At 40.0% G+C, this 20,136-nt stretch overlaps 1 protein-coding gene across 4 annotated transcripts in view; it reads left to right on the top strand.

Annotated features, from left to right (window-relative positions):
* The window catches only part of TRPM3 (transient receptor potential cation channel subfamily M member 3), a 621,784-nt gene that overhangs the window by 493,272 nt on the left and 108,376 nt on the right, over positions 1–20,136 (top strand). For all 4 annotated transcript variants that reach the window (XM_065406154.1, XM_065406153.1, XM_065406152.1 and 1 more), the window contains exon 7: positions 1,271–1,445. In XM_065406154.1, coding sequence (XP_065262226.1) covers positions 1,271–1,445 — 175 coding nt within the window. The remainder of the gene's footprint in view (positions 1–1,270; positions 1,446–20,136) is intronic.

Genomic DNA, 20,136 nt, shown 5'->3' with positions numbered 1-20,136 from the left:
CCCCATTTCAGATATCACCAGCCTCCACTGGTTAAGAAGGACAAGCAGTACAAGTTGTACAAATAAAGAACCTTTTGTTAATGATATAACACACACAACTCTTTTTTCACTCAGGTGAGTCTGGTCAAACCACATCAGTCTCCTGAATGAATATAAGTGTTTCCTCTTTTGCAGAGGAATCCTGTCTATTTGCATTACAGATGTTGAGAATGAGGTCATATTACTTCTGTATTTGGTTGACTGCTACTGGAGTATTGTTTCCAGTTCTGGTGTCCACACTTCAAGGACATTGAAAAATCTCAGAGGGTTCAAAGAAGAACCATGAGAATGATTAAAGGATTGGAAAGCATGCCTGGTAGTGAGAGACTCAAGTTGCTCAATCTGTTTAGTTTAGCAAAGAGAAGGTTATGGGGTGACTTGATCATGTCTGTAAGTACCTACATGGGAAACAGAAATTTGATAAAAGAGGGTTCATCAGTCTAGCAGACAAAGGTATCAGAAGATCCTTTAAGCTGGAAGCTGAAACTAGACAAATTCTGACTAGAAAGAAGGTATTTTTTTTCTTTTCTTTTTTTTTTAAACAGCTGACCCAAAATATAGCCTGGCCACCTGATGATTAATGGAAATAAAATAATTCTAAGTATTTTATCCTGATCCAAATTAGTTGACTGGGGGTAAAATTTTCAAAAGAGGCCGAGTGCCTGTGTCTTAAGTCCCATTTTCAAAAGTGACAGGCCTTGGGAAGCCTAAGTCCCCTTTCAACAGATTTTAGGTCCAGATACTCATGGATTATTTAGTGCCTAACTCGTATTGATTTCAATGGATATCCTTGAGGATCAGAGTCTTGGAAGCTTACACCCTGTTGAAAGTCAATGGGACTGCTGAAAATTTGAACATTTAATCATTGGAAGAACTTGTGGTAGATTCTCCGTCAGTGGGAATTTTTAAACAAAGAGTAGATGTTTTTCAAAAAGATCTGTTCTAGTTCAAACTGGAATTAACTCCAGGAAGTCCTATGGCACATGTTGCACAGCAGGTCAGACTAGATGATCGCAGTGGTCCTTCCTGCCTTAAAATCTATGAACCTATGAATCTCTTAACACCATTTCTTGTAAGAGGCCAATATATAGTTAGTATGCAGTAATTTCAGTTTGTTTTTTCTTTCTTTTGTTGTGTTTTTATTTGGTTTGCTGGCTTTTCGGTTTTGTTTGTTTTTGTTTTTTGGGGTTTTTTCTTTTCTTTTTTTCCCCTTTTCTTTCTTTTACTCCAGGAATTGGGCAAGGGGTTCCAGTGGTGGCACTTATTGTGGAAGGAGGGCCCAATGTTATCTCTATTGTCTTGGAGTACCTACGAGACACTCCACCTGTTCCTGTTGTGGTATGTGATGGCAGCGGCCGGGCGTCTGACATCCTTGCATTTGGTCACAAATATTCAGAAGAAGGAGGGTGAGTCATTTGCTAGGAACATTAATGAAACAAAATAATTCTTAATGTGCATGGCTATTTTTTGGTGCTAATATGGAGGCTGGGAAATTATTAGCAACATAACACAGTACCAAATACTTCCTCAAGTCACAGTTGCTAGCACTGATTAAAGATATTAAGATATTCAATGCAAAAGCTGTCTGGCTCCTAGATGGGGAAAACCGATGCAAGACTGTAGAAACCCTGAAGAATTGTATTGGCAGGTTTACCACTGGGATAAATCCTAGCTATACAGCATGAGCAGCTGCATATAGGCATACACACTATACTGGAAGTCTGGCATCAGCAACATCTTAGCATTGCAGGTCAGGATGTCAAACAAGGGACCGGCTCAGTGGGTACCATGAAATATATGCTCACTGCAATCAGAGCCGGCTTATGCATACTATAAATGGTGGTATACTGTCTACTAACACTAGCTTTTGGCACAGCCCTGCCCTTTGAATAATCATAGTCCCTAATTGTTCACATTGGCCAAGTGTATCTGCTTCTTCCTGTACTCTGTACAGGAATGCCATCTGTCCACCTGTATTCATGCACTGCTGCTTTTGCAGTGGTTTTAGTGTGTCTTCCCCCTTTCTTTTGCTAACTTGAGGCAAGGCAAGACCAGTATTTAGATCATGGTGTAGATATTGTAAGCATGTTTTTGGCTGAATTGGGATCCCAAGTGTGTCTAATGATTAAGTGCATATATTTTTAATATAATGTGTTCTTTTCCTCTAATGGTGACTAATGTATATGAAATCATATTGGCAACATTAAGTCTGAAGACGTAATGACTAGCAATAAAAACACCCTCTCATTCTAAAACTTAAAGGGCTAATTCATGGTTTTCCTCTACAGTACCCTCATACTGCTTTAAGGTGGTTCAGATCCGGGGTTCTTATTCAGGCTGGTGTGCGTATATGTGTGTGTGTAAAATGCACATCAGTAACAGATTTATAAAATGAGAGCATATGTATAAATAAAACACACTGTAGACTTTAAACACAAAAGTAAAATATGCTTTAATAGTAAATATAATTATCAAGAACTTCTTTTTACATTTAAAAATGTTCTAATGGGGAACGAGGGATCAAAGAATGAGTTACGTTTTTATTAGTCTATTTTCATTACAAATGTTGAACAATTTCTATCATGATCATTTAAATTCAGACTTAATTTGTTGTGGTCATGTCCTAGTACCGAAAAGTGTCCCCTCTGCACCAGTTTAAATAAATGATATTCAGTAATTTGGAGGGAAGGGCGGGTTGTGTGTGAGTGTGGGGGTTAATCTTTAAATTGTGATAATTCTACTATATGTTCAAAATAATGTGCATATGCAAGATTTTAAATTGGCTAGAATTATTTGTTTAATTTATCTTTTGGTTGTGTTTCATAATGAGACGCCCTAGGAATATAGGTGCTATAGAAAGTAGATCAGGCAGGTATTTTCAAAAGCACTCAGAGTTGGCCTATCTCTGCTCCCTCAAAGCCATGTTAAAACTTCCATTGGAGCTCAATGGGAGCAAATTCAATCCAGCGTAGAGCACTTTTGAAAATCCCACCTCATTATTATTTATGACTATGATGCCCTTTTTTAAAGGCTGGTGAAATTCCCTGTGCCACATTTAAAAGCTCAAAGAAACATGTGTTAGCAAAGTTCTAGAAATTACATATGGAAAAGACCAATCAGACCATCTACTCCATCCCTCAGCAGGTGCAGGTTTGTGTGCTAAAGTAAGGACCTGGTCCTGCAAGGTCCCACCATCAGCCCCCTCAAACTATATTTTCAGATGCTTTGGCCAGTGTAGTTTTAAATGTCTCTGGTATTGTGCTTTCACCCTTGTGTAACCTGTTCCTCAGTTTTAATAGAGCTCATACTTTGCACATTTAACATTACTTTCCTCTGCTAAATTCTATCCCATTACTCCATTTTTCTGTCCTAAACAGTTTCCATTGCCCTCCTTGGTATTTATACCCTTCCAATACTCATATGTCAAGTCTTCCCACACACACACAGTCTCATTTGTGTTTAAAAAAAAAAAAAACACAACTCCAGAAATTGTTTCTGAATTCAGCCAACAAGCAACAAGAATCTCATTCAGCTACCACAAAGATAAGAACCTAAACAGAATAAAATGGAATCACATTCATCTGTCATAATCCTTCATTTATAAGGAAAGCAAGGCATGGATGTGATTGGGAAATATTAGTTTGCCTGGAGTCATAACAAGCAAGCCATTTTTAGTCTGAGGTTCTCAAGCCTGGTCTTCTCAAATATAGCCATTCCCCTCCTGTCTGTGATTCACAGTTCATTGCTTGATTTGACCATTTCCCAGGATTTCCTAGGTGACAGCTGCAGTATTAGCATATTTAATAAAACATTTGAGGCTGTCCTAATCACACTAGGTACTACAGGCAAGCATCTGCTTCCAAGTCTAAACTGAAGTTGGGACATACTGTTTTTTAGGAATAATAAGTATAAAACTCCAATATTGTGCTCATGAAAACTTTTTTCAAAAGTAAATTATACTTTAAGTAAAGTTTCATTCTGTTCCTGATTTTATTAACCTTTGTAATTTTGTTCAAATACCATTTAAAATAAGGCACAATAATAATAAGAGAAAACAAAACAACTGCCAGTAGAACAAAAATTGCAGTGACTGCCGCTACAAATTTTTCTTTTGGACTGAATCTCTATAAGTAGGTTAAAGCAACTTTGTCCTTCAGAATACAAATGTATTTAGAAGGTTCAAATTACATCCTGAACTCAATTCTCCTCTTTTTTCCTTTTCTCCTTTTACCCAGCCAGAGTGTAGAATCCAAGAAACACTCGAACTCTGGCTGCTTTCTGCAAAGCTGTGTACTTCTACAAGTCATAAAGTATCTTCTCCTTGTTATGCGCTAGTTGTCTGATCTGAATCACTCAGAAACTACACATCACTCATGGTAGCAATATTTTATGGGCTCGGCACATTAACATCAGTATTATCAAGCTGTTTGTTTGTGTTCTGAATGCCTAATCGCTGCGGGCAACAAATGCACTGGTTTTATACACACACAATATACGTACATACTGGGCAATGCTGTGAGGCGCTCTCATGTTTCTTTGAGGATATGATCACTAACATTTCTTTTGAGCTGTTTCCATGGGTGCAGAACCGGTCTGAAAGTAAAGGATAAGGCATAGTCCTCTTTGCTTGAGTTTCAATCAGTATGGCTCCATTCTTTCCTTTCTGAGAGATTCCAGAGAGTAGAATTGGACAATTACTTATCTGCATGATGGGCCCTTTTGCATGGGCTTCCTCGGGGTTCCGTCTTGTCTCCCCTCTCTCCCGTCATTCACATTTTCCTGTTCATTGTTTTTTGATATTAGGAAAATATTTGCTTTAAAACGTCTTATTTAAGAATTTTAATATACAAATAATATAGCAGGGAGGTGCAATCTCTCTCTCTGCAAATGTAAGCATTTTATAGAAAAGATAACCATCCTTGAATGACCACTGACAAGGTCAAAACTGGAGGCTGTCCCTTGTTGTAGGTTTGGAGCTTTAGGATCTGCCTGGAGTGTCTTCTAATAAACAGTTGCTCAGTATAAAGAGAGGAAATTTTGCACAATAAAACAGATTCTCCGCTTCTTGTGCATTCTGCAGGGCCGCCCAGAGGATTCAGGGGGCCTGAGTCAAAGCGGGGGAGCTTGTACTCACTAGGCGGCGCTCCGAGTCGGTGGTGGCAGCATTTCGGCAGCGGAGGGCACTTCAGTCGCTCCGTGTCTTTGGCAGCACTGAAGGGCCCCCCGCCGCCAAAGACCCGGAGCAACTGAAGGGCCCCCCGCCGCCGAAATGCCGCCAAAGACCCGGACCGCCGCCGGGTGAGGAAAGGGATTCTCGGCCAGGGCTCGCGGGACCCCTGCGGGGCCTGGGGCAAATTGCCCCACTTACCCCCCCCCCGGGCGGCCCTGGCATTCTGACATAAGCAAAACTTTGTCTGGCTGCTATGATAGGAGATTGTTTGGCTGCACAGTAAGGTCCCAGACCTGCATCGTGATGAGAGCTGGGCCCAATGCATTCCATACTTCATAGAACCAGGCTCTATTTTTATTTCCCACGACTGCATTGGTATATTTTAAGAAGAAATAGATCAGAGAGGATCCTGAAATGCAGCCTTACAATAAGAAATAACTCTGAAGGTAGGTCAATTTTGTGGCCTAATTACATTTTTCCTCGCAATAAAAGTAACTGCGCATTAAAAAGTTGTGGTGATAAGGTGTGTTGTGCTTCTCATTAAGCTGAGTTTAAGAGCACTATGCATATTGAATCTGCATTTTTTAATGTCTCTGTTGCAAAATTCCATTTAATGCTTTCATTGGAGATCACTTTATGACCTTGATTTTGAAAGTTTTTCAGCAGTGCATGGAAGGAAGAAAAAGGTGGTTGTACTACAGCATAAAAAGGTTGTTGTACTACAGCATAAGTGTAAAGAGAGGCTACTGGGAGGCATAAGCAAGGCTAAGTTCTAGGCATAGTCATCTGCATTAAGCAGTAGCAAGCCCCTTTCATTCATGCTCCCTTACTTTCAGGACATGGTAGGAGATGACATATTCTCTAAGGAGACATAGGCTTAAATCCAATCCTACTTATGTTATTGATATCTTTAGCCCTTCATATTCCTGCTACTAAGCAGGAGTAACTTGGTGGCTGCAATGTCGTTAATGCAAGATCAGGTTCCTCCATGCTTCCTCTTGTCCTGCTCCTCATATTATCCTTTCCAAATATAGGAACTAAAGCATTTTTGTTTATAGGCACTTGACTTCAATGAGACTATTCACCTGCTTAAAGTTAAGGACATGCTTAAGTGTTTTGTTGGAATTGGACCCAGGATCGTAAAATCTGTATGAGCCCTGAATTGTTGAAGTGGTTAAAATAGCAGTTAAATTCTGGCTTTCCACCAAGTGAATCCACATAAACTTTTGACTTTGTAATCAAACATACACTCCCATTCCCATTCCCTGCATACATGCGCACACACTGACTGAAACAACTTTAAAGTGTGACTATTTATAGAATCATGCATACTGTGATAATGGTGTGCAGTCTTCAGGCTCTGTTGTTAATTAAATCCTGCATTTAAAAAATGATTCGATTAATGCTCTCTCACTGCTTAAACAAATGTTTCCTTTGGAAGAGAGGAAATGGTTGAATGTAATCTACCAAATCTAAGTGTTATAATAGTGTCTTAACTATTGTTTCAACTCTACACTTAGGGAGGTGAGACCCTCAAGGAATTCAAGTTAATGTAGTAGTAATGTGCTTTGTGGCTAGTATTCATAAGGAATAACACACAATATGTATGTGTTCCAACTGAGCTATATACCCTCTTCTGGTGGTTATTAGGGTTTTGTATAGTCCCCATCACTGTATACTTTCTTGGCTTCCATCACCTGAGGAACAGTGCTGACTGATAATTACAGTTTAAAAACCAAGTAAGAAAAATTCACTGAGGCTTCTTCATTGAGAATTTTAATTCTTATTCTCAATAAGGTGGATCATAATATAGTGATGACATGTACTCGGTACGACTGCCATAATGTTTAGGTATTGTATCTGAAAGGGATTTTGTTAACTAGTCAGTGCCTGCTATCATGAACCATCCCAGAGTGCTTCAGAAACAATAAACTGTACATGTAAGAATCACTTCTCTGATGAAATACAGCCACTTCTGTTGTGGGAGGACAACAGCCAAGCAAACAGCAGTGGGGGGCAGAAGGAAAACATTCAGCAATGGGCCTCAGGCAAACCCCTGCTTTTATTAAAGTGCCTAAGTATCTTTAATGTTCAAGCAGAACAAAAGAGCAACTTGGCTTATTAGGTCTCCTCTCAAAGACCAACACATAGCAAAATACACGGAACTCAGAAGTATGAAGAGTTAAGTGAGTCCTACTGGAGTGCAAAATTGTGGCTAGTTTGTGTTTCCTGGAACAACCAAAACACAACTAGAAGAGACTCTGGCTGCATTTGTTTAATCCAGTTTAATAGTCTAGAAACATGTAAATTAAAAATCCCTTCACATCTCCAGAACTCCCTTCACTGGATCCTGCTCAGGAAACACCTTTCTGTTCCCCAGAACCCAAAAAGGAGCCCAGTACGTCTGACTAGACTCACCTACACATCAGGTGCAGGTAGGCATTCTAGGGCTTCCCCCACTCAGAGGCACTCCCAGCTGGGCCTCTGAAAAACTGGCCAAACCCAAAGCTTTTGCCACTGTCCGTACGTGGTTGGGTTTCCAGTTCGGGTCATTTATGGGTCTGGAGGGCATATCGTGGCTCTGGGCCCCTTTCAAGAGACACAAAAGCCTTGTAAACTCAGTCAGACCCTTATTTAATGCACTGTTCCAACACACTGCAGTGTTGTTGTTTTTTCTGTTCTACTTTTTAGCCTGGCACAAACTGCTATATCTATTCTAATGTGTACCTACATGATGATGATACTCACATGTTTTCCTTTCATTAATGCAATTCAGCCACTAAACAAAGTTGCTTAAGTCAACTCACTTCTCTGAAGTACAAGGTTTATTATGACCACTTCTCTCGTAAAATACTGATATAAAGGAACAGATGAATCACAACAGGTTGGGGGAGGAGAAAGCTGTATTCAGCCTCATAAGTAGTAGCCTAGAGCTGGCAGTATTCATTGCACATCATCGGTACTGAAAATACTGGAGACAGCTGACTAAATAGTGTAGAGAGCTTCAACTCCTCTTCACTGTTCATTGCAGCCTGGCATGGTGCACAGTTGAAAGGCTGTGATGTGATTTAGTGTAGTGTATATTATCCTGTCTGACATTGGGCATGGTTCAAAAGAGATTTCCATGTGAGGCAGAAGTATGCCAAAGCCTCTCATCTGTCTCTATTGTGTCAGCCAGAGCAAAGAAAGGATCTGTTCTTTGAGACTTATTTTCCAGGGTATTTTAGGAATAATTAAAATGCAGATTGATAAAGGCAATTAAAGTTAAGCATTTTAATTGTTTCAGGTGCCCTATCTAGATGGATCCAATACATCTTGTGATCATCTTTCCTGGGGGAATATATACATAAAGCTCAGGCCCCTCCTTGCTACTGATGCCTATTTCATATCTGACTAGGGTTGCCAATCCTCCAGGATTGTCCTGGAGTCTCCAGGAATTAAAGATTAATCTTTAATTAAAGATTCTCATGTGATGAAACCTCCAGGAATATGTCCAACCAGAATTGGCAACCCTATATCTGACAGAAATTTAGGTGGGAATGGTAATAGGCTTAATGCACTTTAGGAATCATGCTGATGTAAAAGATTAATGTATGTTTCGTCCTAAACTTGCTCATAGGTTTACTTCATGCTGGAACTACATATGAATGTGCACCATGGGAGACAGGCACCTAAATACTTTTGAGAATCTAGGTCTTGTTGCCTTATCTTGAAGTCAAATGGGGTGGAGAATAAAATGGAATGAAAGACTGAACCCTTGATCTGTGCTGGAATATGCTTTGAATGGAACACTCTGTTTAGCCAGAATCAAGTCATGTGCAATATTTTGTGAATAAAAAGTATTTTTTTTATGCAGATCATTGCCATGATGAATAAGATGTGTGTAATTTACATTGTGTCTTATGCTTTTGGGATGAAATTTCCCTCCATGTGCAGGATCAGCACAAGACCAATGTGCTACATAAATCCCATGTAAGCACTCAAGATAGGACTTGCATTTTCTATATACCTTGTGTTAGCCCTCTGCATAGGAGTGAATCTGATCCTTCGATACCAAAATATTGTCTATTGTCAATCTTGACAGAGACTTTTAATGAAATCATTTCTTCCAATCTCTCATTTTTACTACTAGATTAGAGTGACCAGACAGCAAAATTGGGATGGGGGAGGGGGTAATAGGAGCCTATATAAGACCCAAAAATCGGAACTGTCCCTATAAAATTGGGACATCTGGTCACCCTATACTAGATCTATTATTACTATTTTTAAAAATTAGTTGAAGAGTTGTTGTTTAGCAGTGAGTGCATTGAACCTTGCAGAAGTCTTGAACACAGGAGTAACATCAGGATATCATTTCCATGAGATGATGCATTTAGGAGCATTGTGGGTATAATACTTATATATCTGGAATATCAGTAACTGCTATATATGAGGTTTTCCTGGTGATAGCAATAAAGAATCATAACTGCAACAGTTGTGACTCATTCTTCACCTTTTTATACTGCTATTAGATCAATATAGTCCCTAAGGCAAAGTCCACCCCGCATCTGCAAAATAAGAAAATATAAGTGGTACCATATAGAACTTTGTGTAATGTGATGTTCTAGGACATGATATCATGTACTGAACACATTGATTTCCTACAATGAAATCCTGGCTCCATTGAAGATAATGGCAAAACTCCCATTGACTTCAGTAGGGCATGATTTCACTCTTAGTGTGTTAAAGTGAAAGTTCCAAAACCTGACGACAATTTGATGACCTGGTGAAGATGAAATGTTTTCATCTTCAAATATTGATATATTTATGAAAGTATCCGTATTAACCTTGCTCCAAGAAAGGTCTGTTTAGGAACATTGAGGCAACTTGCATCTTGTTTTAAAATTATTGATACTATAATACAGTACTTTGTTATACAATTATTGTGTGAAATATTCCCTTCTAGTTAAGTCAAATATAGAATTAGGCTTGGAAGGATTAGATTTTTATCAGTAAATGTTGGTAAACTTCCATTTCACCCTACACGTACAAACCAATGAGAAAATATTTCCACTGATCAAAATTGACAGGCAAAGTCAGAAAAATGCTGCTTGAGAACTTATTAGAGTTTGATTTTAGGATATTTATTTCTGTATTTTGACAAGTGATGTCGACAATTTGTGTTTTAATACATAAAAATTAACATAAAATACTCAAACATCATGACATGTTTTATTTCAGTTAGAACAAAACTTTTCGTTGACCTCAAATGATTTATTTCAATTTTTTTTATATAGCCAGTAATCAAAAAATGAATTATTTGCACATCTCTCAATTGCCATGGCCATGTGATATGTTAGAAAATCAATTGTTTTCATAATTATCTATATGCTACTTTCAAATATAACTGATATCTTGGAAAAAAGTAATATAATGCTCAGCAAATGATACCTTGCTACTTTTATATTTGGTTATCTGTTGGCACTCACAGGAGAAAGAAAATGTAACAGTGTTGGAGAGAAAATTAGGCCAGCTTACTAAAAAGCAGCACCACAAAATGTTGGGTTTATTTTACTTTGGCTCTTATACTTCTCCCATTAGCATGATTTCTCAACACTTGTTCCTATATTTTTTTTAATGTACAGAAGTGAAATTTATCAGTCATATAATGTAAACTCTTTAAGAAATATCACACATATTAGACATTTCCTTCCAATGAAGGAATATATATATGTGTGCTGGGATGGAGGATTTCAGTGTTATGCTAGATTCATTGGAAGGTAATGTTTAATGTGTGTGGTGTTTCTTAGAGTTTACATTATATATTACATCTATTAAAATCCATGTCATTTTGAACACATTTTGAACACATTTATTCTTAGAGTTTGGAAAGGGGAGGAGTGTTATTGCATGATTGGTCTCTTCGTCAAATGACTTTAGATCTTGGTTTTAAAGAACTATAGAATGGCAACTTCTGTGTGCCTTATAACCATCATGCCACACAGAAGGAAATTGTGCAACTTGAACAAAGCTAACATTGAAAGGACACTGTCCTTTCAATCTAAATTATTCTAATGCATCTGGACAGGGTTCCCATTTGTAAATTCTTGCCATGAAGAACCATTGTTTCTGTTTTGTTGAAAGTGTTTAAAATACTAACTTGGACTTGTTAAGGTACTATAAAAATCTTAAAATAGGAACATTGACTAATTTTAGCCCTATTAACCTTAAGATTCCAATAAATTATAGAATTAAATATAGGGATGGCACATACCTACTTGGATCATCTATCTTAACCCACCAAACAAGAAGGAATCTATACTACTTTTTCTCGGTAATCTAGCATTCCCTTAAAGATACTTAGTGATCATGCCGTAATTACTGAACATCACAAGACAAACAGGTCCTTTATCTGGTTGACCTGACTGTCAAAATAGTTTTCCTAATACTGAAGTTAAATGTATCTTTTTTTTTTTTAATATGATCCTACTAGTTGTTTTAACACTAGTTTCCAGTGGAAATAATTTTTTTCACTGTCCTTTATGCCCTTCATTTAGAGTTATCATATCGCCTCTTAAACTCTTGAACTTTGAAAAAATGACACTTAAGTTTTTCAGTCTCTCCTTGTGAGCAGTGGAATCATTTGCAGCAAGGGATGGACAGGAGGATAGATAGACAGGCATTGCCTCCTGCCTCAGGTTTGGACTTGTCCTTGCTTCCCAGACAGACATCTTTCAAAAGCATACTGCTAATTTAAGGTGGAGCTGGAAGACCTTAAATATCAAATGATATAACAAATTGAATTTTCCAGATTTTCTTTTGCAGTAACTTTGAAAACCAACTTCAGCTTGTTTACAGCTGTGTGATAATCACTCCACTTTCAGCATTTGTCCCTAGAACTGTTTTCCAGTGAGAGATGCCTGATCCCAGGCTTCTTGAATCTATTTATTTCACGAGGGGTGATATCTACCTTTCTGTCAGTCTGAGGTTTTTCTATAGCTCCATGGTATCTAAGCAATATTTACTTTTGCAGTTGAAAAGAGTGCCTAAGGTGAAACTGTTCAGAAACCCAACAATACCACAGGAAACCAGGTCTTGCTATTACCTCCCTCTTTCCCCAGTTTTTATGAAATGGCACATCTGAAGTTTTTTGGTGGCTTGCTTGTTTTAGTGCAGTATTGGAGGTGGGAAGGCAAGAAAATTAAATACAAAAAAGACAGTAAAATAATATTAATGGTTTGAGTTTTATCTTTCATCTGTGATGCAACACATTGCACTTTAAAGAACTACAGTATATATGAATGGAAAGTTCACCTACTGTGATAATGTCTAGGTAAGCCTAACATAATCAGAGAATAGTCTTAACTCAGTTTCTATGCTTTTGTTGCTTAGTCAAACCTTTATATTTGTTTATATGTTGCTTTTTTTTATTTGATTGCTTAACAGTAAATAAGATTATTTCAAATGGGTTTTTTTTCATATATTGATTATTGGATTATTTGTGCACATACAATGAAAATTAACCAGAAAAAAATGAAATAACAGTAAACAGAATCCTCATAATGATCAAGAAAAACAAAAGACACAGATGTTTCCTTAGCAAGGACACAGTAGATAATGAGGTATCTACTAATAATGCTTTGCTCCCAGTTGATTGATTATACATTAATAGAATCTGGGAATTCATCTGTTTAACACACACAAAAACCCAAAACACCACTCTCAGGTAGAGTAAATGATCAAGCCAAAGAGAGTAGGTAGGAATCCTAAAGAAAATTAGACACGGAAACAGGGCCGCCCAAAGCAAAAACAATGTTGCCTCCCCCCCCCCTGTTTTTTAATTACCCCCGGCCCCGCCTCAACTCCACCCCTTCCCCCCAGGTTCTCAAGCCTGGGAGGGAGGGGGAGCAGCGGCGCGGGATCTCCCCCTCCCTCCCAGGTTTGAGAGCCTGGGCGGGAGGGGGAGACTCCGAGTGGCCACGGCGCGGGCGCCGCTTCTCCCCCTCCCTCCCAGGCTCTCAAGCTTGGGAGGGAGGTCGAGTAGCGGCGCGCGAGCGGCAGCGGAGGTGAGCTAGGGCGGCCGGGGCACATTTTTAGGGGCGGCATTCTGGCGCCGGCCATGCCGCCCCTAAAAATGTGCCGCCCCAAGCACCAGCTTGTTTAGCTGGTGCCTAGAGCCGGCCCTGCACGGAAAAGAGTAAAAGGTCAGCAAAGTTGTTCTATGCCTTGTCCCTGAAGCATCATGCAACAACATGACAGATTCTTCAGGGTTCAAACAGATTGTGAGGCAGCAGTAGGAATATCCATCGAAGATAAGAATCCAGATGATTTAGAGTAAAGACTCAGGTTTGTCCTTCAGGTTATGGGCTGGATTCCCCAATAAGCAGTGCAAAGTGGCCTTACACCACCCCTCTAGCCCAGCGTATAAGAAAGACAGGCTTGTCAGGGCAGGGCATGGGGAGGTCCATGACAGAGCAATCCTCCAGGCACCTAAAATCCATCCCTAACTTGTGCCAGGATCAGGCAGCCCTGAATCAGAGAAATTCGGACAGAGTAGATAATCGAGGCCTAAATATTTACCATTCTTTCCAAAGAAACAATATCAACCATGCAAGAATATTGTTCCTTGACCATATTTTGCAGGGATAGAGGTGGAAGCAGGTCCTCCTTTTGGCAAGTTTTTAGATATTTGACCCATAGGAGATCATCTATTAGAGACCCAAAACTCCCCTAGGACAACAAAGTCTGAACAATTGGGAACAGAGTCAGAGTCAGAGAATGTTAACCCATGACAGCACAGAGAGGCTTAAATTAAATTAATACCTCTTAAGCTTCCACACAGAGGGCTATATTTTTAGAAATGGGTGCTAATTTGTATACGTGAAACATGCAGTTGTTTGCACTAAGCAGGTAATTCTGCATGCATAATTTCCTATTATTTTGTTGCAGATGCCAGTATAATTACCTGTTTTGTACATGCTATTTTTAGCATGTGCATCATGGGTATATATATATTTTTTTTTAATTAACTGATTGTGCAATTCAGTTGTGTCCAGTACAATCAAGGATCCTTGATTTGGGCAGCTGCTAGTCCTTCTAGGGTCATAAGGAGGAAATAAAGTTTAGTCTTGAACCAAATTATTTCACATTTAACACAAAGCTTTATCTGACATTGCTATGTATGCTTTATTAGAAAGAGACCGTTACTAACCCTGCTATTTTTGTTTCTATTTCTGATATAATTATTTCCAGTTTGCTGCATCACCAAGACACTGAATAGGAAGACACTGAGGCTGACCGTAGGCCTGCAGACCACTCTGATATAAATAGCACATTTATAAGCATGGAAAATTAAGTGACAGATCACATGATAAATGATACAAACAACCAGTTTGCAAACTGTCGTGCTGCAGGAAGACTTGCCTCTTGGTAATTAGAAAGCCATCTCATGCCACTAATTTTTAAAAAGAACTCCCATTAGTTTCATTCAGAAGTTTGCTTAAAAAAAAAATCTATGGCATGGATAACTTTAATATAGGAAAGACAAATGAAGGCTGCTTTGAAAAATTATGGACCATACCCTGAGAGCCTTATCCTGTTTTTGCTCAATGCTTACTGAGACAAATTCCTATTGACTGCGAGGAGTTTGCCTGAAGGAAAGCTGACTAAATTCTGAGTAAAACCTTTAGGATTTGGATCTAATTTTTTTTTTTTTAGAAATGAACCATAGTTGGGGTAGAGACTAAAAGAGTTTTTGAAAGGTATGCTGTATATGTCCATAGGCCACAGCATCTTATTACATCTTCTGAATTGTTTCACATCTTTCCCAGTAGGGGCACCAGATTTTTTAAATCTCTTCAAGAGGTGTTTTTAGCAATATCCATTTCACTTTACTACACATTTTTCTCATTATAGGATGGAGTAACACATGTTTACTAACCCAGCTGAGTTCTGAAATACATTATTAGAATATTAGCCCCTTTCCACACCATTTCAGAGAGTAAGACCCTTGTTTTTAATTCAGTTTTTACTAAAGCAAAATTCCCTTTGATTTTTGAAAATAGTTTTGCCTGAATAGGAGCTTCAGGGTTTGGCCCTGTATATTTAAGCCACATACTAACTTGCAACAAAAGAATTATGTTCAGCTGTGAACAAAAAGATGTGCTTCAGTGTATTGGAGATTAGATGTTTTCAGTGGGTACGTAATGAAATGACAGCTGTGTGCTAACAGCAGTGGTGCATTGGGTGCAGCTCAGACCACCAGGAATGCAGAAAAGTTGCCTCACATTTCCATATGTAGTGGCACTTTACTACAGATGCTTCCATGCAGTGGCCCACGTTGTGCCTCCAAGATCCCTCATGTATACGGAACCCTCAATGTAATGTGCAGCTCTCACCCTTCCCATGTGGAAGGAGGTTCAACTGCCTCCCCAGCATTATCTCCATCCCCCTTCTTGTGCAGCACCCTGCAGATGGTGCTCCATAGGATTTGGATCTGCATAGAGGGACTAGGCAGGCTGGTATCAGGAATGAGTGGCCACAGAGCAAATGCAATATAGGTTCACTATATGTAGAGAACAGCCGATATTCCAGTGGTTCGGGCACTTGATCCTGGGTCTCCAAAACGTCCTTGATTCAGACCAGAGACTTGACCCTGGGTCTCCCATGTCCCAGGTGAGTGCCCTAAGCTTTGGGCTATTGGCTGTTCTGGGGTGACACTTTCTTTCTCTCTAGCTTTGACGAGAAATTCCAGCCAAGATCTCAGAAACCTTCCTGATGCAAGTTTTGATTTTGACAAATCCGCATTTTGCACTTAAAAACACTTTATGGAAAAATTTCCAACCAGCTCTAATGATGAGATGATTCAAACTCCATTTTGAAGTGATTTTTTGCAGATCTTATTCATTTCTGCACCTCTTTACTCCTGGGGGGAGAATGTGATGCTACAACTTTGCATGACACTTGCAAGGCACATGAAATGGGTTTCAGTGTTTGTATATCCCAAAGCAATTACCTTAAGCCAGTTTGACTATTATATACTCTGCTACCTCACTACAATTGCTGCAGGGGTTTAAAATCCTAAACCTTTGGTTTTATCTAACATAAAATGGGAGCTGTGAAGATTTTCTGGTTCTAATACTACGTATTTGATTAACATTGACTTTTACTAAAAACATTGACTCATCTAATAAGCTTAAAAAACTACAACATTTTAAATGAGCAAACTGCTTTAGTATAGAGTATTTCACACTTCAAAAGATACATTTTCTAAATTACTGAACCCACTAATTTGTAATTTAAGAATAACGATGTTGCATCCAGAACAACAGATTAATGGTTTCCATTATCAGGCGCTCTGCTGTCAAGAACCTTGGTTGATGTTGCATGCAATATTATTATTTCATTTTGATGTTAAGGCATTATTGAAGTATTAACATTTGCATTATGTTAAAAATGGTTCCTTTAAATTTCTAAAAGCTTCAACTTGCCAAAAGCAAATCTTGTATATGGCTTCTTGGCTGGATTCAGTCAATGGGGAATGTGCTTTGAATCTTCCCTTCCTTATTCAGTGACTGTCTACTTCTGGAAAGAATCTGCAAGCAGAGTGTGGGATATAAACAGTTAAATACAATATCAAAGGTGTTCATAAGACTTTTTTTCCTAAATAACTAAAGTGGCCTAATGTGTTGCCCCTATTGTTCTCCAAACTTTAATCTCCATGAGGAGGACAACTGCTATCTGAAGATCCATTTCTTCCAATATTGAATACATTACCAATACATTCAAAGTTCACCAATTATGTAAAATTTGTATTATCCAGAAGTACTTGGTACCTTCTATTATGTTATTGGATAATCATGCTTATTTTATCTAGGCCATCAAAGCTGTGGTTTCAGATATGATGACTACCACAGAATATCCTGTGGCACCTTAGAGATTAACAAATTTATTTAGGCATAAGATTTCGTGGGCTAGAACCCACTTCATCAGATGCATGGAGTGGAAGATACAGTAGGAAGATATATATACAGAGTACATGAAAAGATGGGGGTTGCCTTACCAATTCTAACGAGACAATTCAATTAGAATTGGTAAGGCAACCCCCATCTTTTCATGTACTCTGTATATATATCTTCCTACTGTATTTTCCACTCCACACATCTGATGAAGTGGGTTCTAGCCCACGAAAGTTTATGCCCAAATAAATGTGTTAGTCCCTAGGGTGCCACAAGGACTCCTCGTTGTTTTTGCTGATACAGACTAACACGACTGCCATTCTGAAACAGAATATCTTGACATCTTCTGAATTTGTTAATTTCTCAGCTGGCACCTGAAAAAGATATAATCTATTACTACAGCAGTCCTGACTTTGGCAAGTCTCCCACTTACTTCAGTATTATAGGCTGCTTTTATCACTGCTTCTATAAATTGTAATAATACAATCATTCATTACTAAAGTGTCATAAGAAACTGTTATTGTTAGAACTGATGTTTAATTGTATCACAATATATTGCCTATGGGCTACACCCGGAATAACTTAGTCTTTACAAAACTCCTACTGAAATCAGAACTAAATAAGGGCTGTGCGATTTGGCCCTATGAATCTTTATTGAGAGGATTCAGTAGTACCCTATTAACAGTCAGTGACCTCATCATTGTTGCGCACACTTAAGTGGATGGTGCAAAAGTAAATGCCATCAGATCAGTAATATTAATAAATTATAACAAATTTACATTTAGAGGTATTTGTTTATTCCAACAGCAATCAGAACCATAACATCTGGGAACCTTACTAGATTAAAAATAAACAAATACCAAATTTCTTAAGTCATCCCTACAGATGATTTACAGTGCCTTTATCTGCCCTACAACACGTCCTTACTGCGGCTTGATGGTAATTCGTTAAAAGCCCAGTTAAATGGGTAAATTTTACACTGCACCTTTAAGCCACTCTATCCCAGAGGATTCCAAAGCACTTTGTAAACTTTACACACAGGATAAACATGAATTACTCCCTCAGCTACTGAAATGTAACCACCTCCAGTGTGGAATGTGGCTTCTCTTTTAACAGTGAAAGATCAGTGGTCTACAACAGTTTAAGACAGGAAGAGAAAAGGAATGCAATTGAATTTGTAAATGGAATTGAGGTAGACCTTAGAACTTGGTAAACAGTGGAATCAACACCTTTATTCTGGCAAAAAGTGCTGGGGGGGGGATATCCAGTGAAAACAAGTAATCAATAATTCAGTTTTAAATTTCATCTGAAAGACGGAGCCTTCAGCAGCACAATTGACAAATGATGTTTAAAGATAAACATTTCAGAAGTGTCCCACTGGGACTCCTAAGTCACTTAAGGTTATGTCTTCATTGCAATACAAAACCTAAGGCACTGAGTCTCAGAGCCCGCATCTGTTGGCTCCTGCTGCAGGGTTAAGAACAGCAGTAAACGTTCAGGCTTAGGCTGGAGCCCATGCTTTAAGACTCTCCCCCCCTCGTGGGGTCTCACAGCCAGGGCACCAGCCCAAGCCCAAACATCTACACTGCAGTTTTATAGCCCTAAAACCAGGGCCGGATTAACCTTTTGTGGGCCTGGTGCCAAACATATTTGTGGGCCCCCCTGGGGGCAATGGAGCATGGTGCAGGGGGGTCAGTCCCCAGAGGAAGGGGCCAAGCAGGGGCATGGCATGGGAGGGGCAGCCCCGCTCCACCCAGCGCAGTGCGAGGGCACTATTTACAAACCAGCAGTTGCCAGACACACTATGGTCCACCCAGCCCTGTGCTGCCAGCATGCCCCTTCCCCTCGGGGTGGGCCCAGGCCACATCACACATCCCTCCCCACCCAACACCCCCGACTCCCTATGGCCAGAGGCCCCCCAGACCCGTTATGCCCAGCGACCCCCCCCGACCCTGTCACAAATGCACAGTGCCATGCATAGTGCCCTGCACACCACCACCCCTGCCCAGCGCCCCCTGCCCACAGCCCCACCACAACTGCCCAGCACCCCAGACAACCCCCACTCCCTCATGCCCCAACACAGCCCCCCAGGTCCACCAGAGACCCACTCCCCCACGCCCTGCCTCCCGGCTGCACTCACCAGCCCTCCCCCACTGTCCCCTTCCTCCTCCCCCCCCCCTCCTCCCCCGGCTGGGACTGGCCAGGCTTCTGCATCAGTCCCAGGTGGCTCAGCTCCAGGGAGGCAGGTGGGGCCCCACAGGTGGTGGGAAGCAGAGACTGCCCGGAGCCAGAGGTACACTGGGGTCCGGCCAGGAGGCAGAGAGAAGCTGGTGGGTGGGGCCAGGGGGCAGAAAGGAGCCCTCAGCTGGCTGGCGGGCTGGCCAAGAGGAGCAAGTGCTGGGCGGGGGCGGGGGGGAGCCAGCGGGCAGGTGGGAATCTCAGAGCATAGTGCAAGCGGAGCAGGCCGGGGCCCCTTCTGAGCATGGGCCTCGCTCCATGGCGCCATTGTAAACCTGGCACTGCCTAAACCCGCTGACCAGGGGCACCCATGGGCCATGCTCTGGGTCTTTTATTGTAGCATAGACATACCCTTAGGCACTTTGAAAATTTTGCCCTTAGCCTTTTCTTATTGTGGCTATTTACTTGTACCATGCTCATTTTGGTTTCATAGATGACTCAGACTTAACCAGAGCAAAAAATGGCGTTCAATATAACAACATATAAAATCCTACTTTACAACCAGTATTTTAAATGTATTAATATTGGGAATTATGGTAGCTGTTTTGGTGTAATTTTATATGGTATGTTATGATTTATTAAACACAAAAATATTCACTAAAAACAAAAAATTGGCAAAAATAAGAGTCCCCAAAGCTGCACCAGCTGAACCCTTCATTGAGTTCTGCGAACCCACTGGTAGAACTGTATGTTCAGCTCATCCTGACATCCCAGTCAAAGCCAGGCTGTCAACTTGCTTTCATTAAGAAATCC

The sequence above is a fragment of the Emys orbicularis genome, chromosome 6, assembly GCF_028017835.1.
Source record: "Emys orbicularis isolate rEmyOrb1 chromosome 6, rEmyOrb1.hap1, whole genome shotgun sequence".
NCBI lineage: Eukaryota > Metazoa > Chordata > Testudines > Emydidae > Emys > Emys orbicularis.
This window is presented reverse-complemented; position numbering and strand designations above follow the sequence as displayed.